The 7,276-nt window shown below is 37.3% G+C and overlaps 1 protein-coding gene across 1 annotated transcript; it reads left to right on the top strand.

Annotated features, from left to right (window-relative positions):
* Nucleotides 1–476: 476 nt before the first annotated feature.
* On the top strand, nt 477–899 carry LOC107627207 (uncharacterized). Its single transcript, XM_016330060.1, has one exon. It carries the CDS (start codon nt 477–479, stop codon nt 897–899), a length of 423 nt encoding a protein of 140 aa, XP_016185546.1.
* The last annotated feature ends 6,377 nt before the right edge of the window (nt 900–7,276 follow it).

Raw genomic sequence — 7,276 nt, 5'->3', positions numbered from 1 at the left:
CTAAGAAGAATGAGATACCTCTACACCCTATTTTGAAAATTGAATTATTTGATGTTTGGGACATACACTTCATAGGACCGTTCCCTTGTTCTTACTCTAACAGCTACATCTTGGTTCCTGTTGATTATGTCTCTAAATGGGTGGAGGCTGCACCTCTAGCCTCCAATGATGCCAAGGTGGTGATGAGTTTCCTTAAGAAGTACATCTTTAGTAGGTTTGGTGTTCCCTGAACCTTGATCAGTGATGGCGGTAGCCATTTTTGCAATAAATAGTTAGATGCACTTCTTCTGAGGTATGGTGTCAAGCATAAGGTAGTTACTCCTTACCACCCTCAAACCATTAGTCAAGTGGAGGTCTCGAATAGAGAGCTTAAAAGAATTCTAGAAAAGACTGTGGGTGCCTCAAAGAAGGATTGAGTTAAGAAGATTGATGATGCCCTCTGGGCCTACCGCACAGGCTTCAGGACTCTGATCGGGATGTTGCCTTATCAGCTTGTCTACGGCAAGGCCTGTCACCTGCTGGTAGAGCTAGAGCACAGAGCTTATTGGGCAACAAAATTTCTGAATTTTGATGCGAAGGCCACTGGAGAGAAACGACTCCTCCAAATCAATGAAGTTAATGAGTTTTGGATGGCGGCGTATGTGAATTCAAGGTTCTATAAGGAGAAAACCAAGCTTTGGCAAGACAAGAGGATTGCTTCAAGAATTTTTGAACCTGGACAGCAGGTGCTCCTATACAACTCTAAGCTGTTTCCAAGAAAGCTCAAGTCTAGATGGTCTGGTCCCTTTACAATTAACAAAGTCTCTCCCTATGGTCATGTAGAGATTATGGAAAGCAATTCAGGGAGAACTTTCACTGTCAATGGCCAGCAACCAAGCATTATCTTAGAGGTGATATAGATCGCCAAAGGACCACACAACTCCTTACCTAGGGAGGTGAACCATCAAGCTAGTAACGTTAAAGAAGCGCTTGTTCGGAGGTAACCCAATACTTAGTATCCTTTAAATTTATTTATTTCTTTACATATTTTTAATCATTAAATTGTGTTATGACATGCATGAACAATTACAGGAGGTAAGGTGCAAGAAGATTGAAGAAAAAATATTATTTCACCTTAAGTTTGGTGTAAGGGAAACTCTCACATTGTACGTGGTATGGCGTAGGGGAAACTCTCACGTTGTATGTGAAGGTACCACGTATAACGTGGTTAATTTAATTGCTTCCAGGAGGAAATTCTTTCATCAGCGTACAATGTGAAAATTTCCACGTACTACGCAAAGCAAGGGTGTCGCGTCTGCGTACTGCATGCGTACGCGTAATGGTGAAAATTCGGATGTGACACGTACACGTGAGGCATGCGTACGCGTGGGTAGCATTCTATGTACTTGATGGGAGGAAAAATGCCGGTTAAGAAATTCTTATAAAAACAGCATTGCAAGTACAGTCTTAACTGACGAAAATTCTACTATCAATTTAAAAGTGTGTCACAATTAAAAATAAATAATCGGGAGTAGAATTCCGGGTTGTTTCCCAAAGAGTTGACACAATGATGCAAATTATTGATCAGTATTTTTCTGAGTAATTTTAGAATTGGAGAACGGAAAATTAATTGACTAGGAATTAAATCAACAAATAATAGCAAGAGATGTTACGTATTTGAAATTAAAAACCTTGGTTAGGAGAGATAATTGGAGTTTCTATCCTTGTTGTCTTTCCCAAGTGTAATAGTAAAGGTTTATTGCTTCCACTCAGTCATCCTCTTGTAGTTGTAGGAAAGTTAAGCAGGTATCACTAACTCTAGGTCACAAGTCCTAGTCACTTCAGGGGGGAAGGATTAGATTTGGTGAAAATTGAGTTAGCTAGCAATTTCCAATTACAGATTACACTTGAGTATTACAACTCAAGGGTTTCCAATTAATCAACTCCTATGCCAAGTTGGGAGCTCTACTCCATTAACATGAATGCCATTTTCAATAACATATAATGGGAGTAATTAAAAGACATGGTGATTATAATAAATTAATAAAAATAAAATTTGCACTGACAATTAATTAACAAGGATTAAACAAGCAATAAAATTAAACATAAAAATAATTCAATGCATTAATTGAATTGAAGGGTGACAAGATCCAAACATGAAGCAAAATAATCAAATAGAAAAGAGTAATAAGGAAATTAGAAAAGCAAACTAGAAGGAAATTGACTTCAATGGAAGGTAGTAGCAGCTCTCTCTAGATCCAATTCAAAGCAAAACTAAACATCAAACCCTAGAGAAAAGTATGTGTTTCTCTCTCTAGAATTCAAAACTAAAACTAAGTGAAAATGAAAGTGTATTCAGTCTCAGCTTGCTCCCTGCCTTTAATATGTGTTTTTGGGCTTGAAACCGGGTCCAAATCAGCCCAGAAATTGCCCCTAGTGAGTTCTGTTAAGTGCAGCACGTGATGCTCTGTCACGCGTACGCGTCGCTGTAAGATGCTCCAAGTCATGCGCACGCATCAGCCATGCGTGTGCGTCGCTCCTCGCTTCTCATCTCCATAGTTTCTTGTGTTCCTTCCACTTTAACATGCTTCCTCTTCAACATTTGAGCCATTCATGCCCTGTAAACCTGAAAACACCTCACAAACACATCACGACATCGAATGGTAATAAAAGGGAATTAAAAATTGGCAATTTTAAGGCCTAGGAAACATGTTTTCAACCATATCACAAAATTAGGAAGGAAATGAAAAACATGCATTTTACATGAATAAGTGTGAGATTAGTTGACATAAACCAACTCAGTTCAGTCCAAAATATATCATAAAATAGTGTTGTATCAGTACTACATGAGATTTCTCACGTACAACGCAATCCCAAGATCATTATTTCTCACCACATACTACGTGAATACATTCACGTACTACGCCACCCCTAATAGTCACTAGCAGAAAGCAACCTTCACGTTCACGTATAATGTGAGAAGGGTCAAGTAGTACGTTAGGGAATAAATCTATATGGGTAACTCCTTCTTGAGCCCTATTATATGATAATCTCTGTGATCCATCATCTAGTCTTCCTACTACATCCAAACTTAAGTTTGGTGTGGTGGCCTTCATTTATACATTGTCAAGAAGCACACCTCACTTTTCACAAACTACACTGCATGCATATGTTCTTTATTATCTTTAATTTTATTTTCTTTTGCTTCATAATTATTTTCCTCAATTATTATCACTTAGTTTTGTTTGTATATGCAGCACTTATGACTACTCAGATATTCAGAGAATCTCTGCAAGCTCTCCACTAGCTCTCTGATCAACATACATGTACTTGCCCCTAATATGGGCACTTATCTTCCAGGAATTCTCTAGCTATAGCCATGCCTCAAGTTCCCACCCTTGCATGCATTGGTTCTCCTTTCCCTAGGCCATGACTCATGTAACACCCTAACTATCAAAAGTCACACTTCCAAATACGCCACTCTGATAGCTCGGGTATTACAACGACTCTTAAAAATACTTAGTACTAAAATATGAGCCTGTTTAAAACTGAAACCGAATATTCAAAACATACATCCATACGTTACAATACAGATTATAATACTTTCAAATACTACATATATACATATATACATCATGCCAATATACAAACTTCACATATCAAACCTCCTACCCTCTTGCAAAAATTGCTAAAAATAATGGCGAGGAAAAAAAATAATAACAAAGATAATACAAAATAATATCGAATAAATAAAAAATGAATATAACTCTTCTGAAGCTTCGTCGCCCATATCCTGAAAAGGGAAAAACCTGTAGGGGAATGAGAACATCGTCCTCGAAAGGGTTCTCACTATAGGGTCGCAGAATTGCTATAATAAGATACAAAAATAAGACTGTTCTTAAAGTACAATGATTAATAACCGTCTTATGCATCTTTTTAAAACCAAAGATTTAATATTCAAAATCCGAAATCCTTTCTGAAAGGGAAAGCTATTAATTTCTCAAAAATCCAAAAGCCTTTTTAAAAATTTTTTCCTGACAGCATGAATGACCAAATTGTTCCAAGCATAGGTTCATTAAGTCTATGCTGAACTAGTTTAGCTTTTCATGCTTTTCTAAACCAAAAACTCAAATCAAACACGGCCTTCGGCCTATCTCATAATCAACCATGGCCCTAGGTCCAAACAAATCAATCCACAGCCAATTCACCACTGATTCAACCAATTTCAGTCACAAACACAAGTAGAAGGTTCAAGCACAATCCAGCAGTTACATCAAATTGAGAAATTAACAATTAAGCATAATTATTCACATAGGCAAACCACATATACAATAAACACACCCAATCAAAGTCATATAGATGCAAATGATGCATGCCTGTCCTACTGGCCATGAGCTCACGCGTCGGTTATGTTGCCAGACTCGACTCGAATAAGCGGGATTAACCAACCGTTCTTATCCGTAGGTTCCATAAACAAGCGGGATTAAACCATCGTTCATGCTCGGAACACGCAAGAGGGATTAAACTACCATCCTTGCCTCCACCGTAAGCGGGATTAACCAACCGTCCTTACCAGGTGCAAGCGACTTATCAACCATCTCATCAATATCAAATCTCTCAGCATAAGCGGGACAAACCCGGCCCTTATGCCTACAACTCAGTGCAAGCGAGACGAACCTGGCCCTTATGCCTACCAAACAATAACTCATCAATTTTGATAATATCCACAATCAATCAGGCTCAATATCTTATTTCAAAATCATTCTTGGCCTATTTACTTTTAAATAACAATCGTATTCAATTCACATCTTGCCAAGAATCACTTTTCAAAACGGAGCCACTTTCCACATCTTTCTAAAACTTCCAAACAATTCAAAATCATGCCAAATTCAAAATCTCATTTGAAAAACTCGAAATCATTCATTTCTAAATCAGGATTTGGCCATAAAATTCCTCAGCAGAGTCTCAAGACTTTAGGGGTGAATAACCTAACTCATTTTCTTAAATTCATTAAAAATCTCTAAAACCTTAGCTTCTTGATTTAAATCAATAAAATAGAATTTAAACTAAAACCAAATCATATATCCAATCATTCCGAACCGATTTCAAAACTTCTTAAACCAAAACCAAATCCTTTTAAACCGAAAACCAATTCTCAATATCATTCTTAAACCTGTTTCCAAAGGCTCAAAAATTGTTTCAGTTTTACTACATCAAAGTTTTAGAGAATATTTCAACTTTTTCTAAAACATCGTCAAATAAAATTAGTTACTCGAAATTCAAGTTTCTTTTAAATCCACTAAACTCCTCCAAATCTATTTACTTAAATCAAATTCCAAAACTTACAAATTTTCGTCTTTAAATCGACTTTAAAACATAATTCTTTTCTTAAATAAATTACATTCAAAATATAATAATTTTCTTAATAGAATAAATTCCAACATAAATCATTTATCAATAATTCAATTCAAAGCATAATTCATTATTTTTAAAATCACATTTCAAAAAAAGTCTCGGATTTTATAGAAATTTCAGCAGCATCTCCCCTAAAACTTGGTTTAAGTCCAAATTCAAATTTGATAATAAAACCAAATTCAATTATATATTATTTCAATTCAACAGACAACCATATTCATCCAAGATTAATCCAAGACTTACATAATCACCAGAAATACATTTACCACGTCATATCTATTTATAATAATTCCAATTTAAAATGAATTAGTTTTTATAAACAGCCCCTACCTCGACTCATCGAAACCATAACCCAAAATGCGTCAACGAAACCTTTTCTCTCAACCCGAAACTAAAAGCAACCGCAAACTCAATCTCTAATCACTTTCACAGCACTCACAGCAACTTAAAAGCAAACGCATCGCTCAGAACACAACCCTACGTTACTAGAACCTCAAAGTTTATAACCAAACAAAACAGAATACTAACGCAGAGGTTGGTGCACGAAATCACAATCACACTTTTGCAATTCCGCACAACTAACCAGCAAGTGCACTGCGTCGTCCAAGTAATACCTTACGTGAGTAAGGGTCGATCCCACGGAGATTGTCGGCTTGAAGCAAGCTATGGTTATCTTGTAACTCTTAGTCAGGATATCAATAATTCTGAGATTTAATTGTAAAAGTAAAAGAACATAAAATAAATACTTGTTATGCAGTAATGGAGAACAGGTTGACCTTTTGGAGATGCTTTATCTTCTGAATTTCTGCTTTCCTACTGTCTTCTTCTTCATGCACGCAAGGCTCCTTCCATGGCAAGCTGTATGTTGGTGGATCACCGTTGTCAATGGTTACCATCCATCCTCTCAGTGAAAATGGTCCAAATGCGCTGTCACCGCACGGCTAATCATCTGTCGGTTCTCACTCAGGCTGGAATAGGATCCATTGATCCTTTTGCGTCTGTCACTATGCCCGGCACTTGCGAGTTTGAAGCTCGTCATAGTCATCCCTTCCTAGATCCTACTCGGAATACCACAGACAAGGTTTAGACTTTTCGGATCTCAAGAATGGCTGCCAATAATTCTAGCTTATACCACGAAGACTCTAATCTGAATCAGGTGGCTAAGAGATAAACACTCAATCTAAGGTAGAACGGAGGTAGTTGTCAGGTACGCGTTCATAAGTTGAGAATGATGATGAGTGTCACAGATCATCACATTCATCAAGTTGAAGTACGAGTGAATATCTTAGAATAGAAGCAAGCATGATTGAATGGAAAACAGTAGTAATTGCATTAATTCATCAAAACACAGTAGAGCTCCTTACCCCCAACCATGGGGTTTAGAGGCTCATGCCGTAGAAGATATAATATGAAACGTGTAGAGTGTCATGAGGTACAAGAAGAATCACTAAAAGTAGTTTTTATAATAAACTAGTGACCTAGGGTTACAGAAAATGAGTAAGCTAGAATAGTTAGTGTAAAAATCCACTTCCGGGGCCCACTTGGTGTGTGCTTGGGCTGAGCATTGAAGCTTTCACGTGTAGAGACCTTTCTTGGAGTTAACCGCCAGCTTTTGTGCCAGTTTGGGCGTTTAACTACAGCTTTCATGCCAATTCTGGCATTTTGACGCCAGAATTTCTATGCTGACTTGGAACGCCGGTTTGGGCCATCAAATCTCAGAAAAAGTATGAACTATTATATATTGATAGAAAGCCCAGGATGTCTACTTTTCAACTCAATTGAGAGCGCGCCAATTAGGCTTCTGTAGCTCCAGAAAATTTACTTCGAGTGCAGGGAGGTTAGAATCCAATAGCATCTGCAGTCCTTTTTCAGCCTCTGAATC

This window comes from Arachis ipaensis, chromosome B2 (genome assembly GCF_059453495.1).
Source record: "Arachis ipaensis isolate K30076 ecotype BB chromosome B2, ASM5945349v1, whole genome shotgun sequence".
Lineage (NCBI taxonomy): Eukaryota > Viridiplantae > Streptophyta > Magnoliopsida > Fabales > Fabaceae > Arachis > Arachis ipaensis.
Note: the sequence above shows the minus strand (reverse complement) of the source record. Positions and strands in the feature narration are given on the sequence as shown.

Bases quoted from the DNA above. Each gene is read 5' to 3' on its own strand.
- LOC107627207 (XM_016330060.1), top strand. From the start codon at position 477: ATGTTGCCTTATCAGCTTGTCTACGGCAAGGCCTGTCACCTGCTGGTA.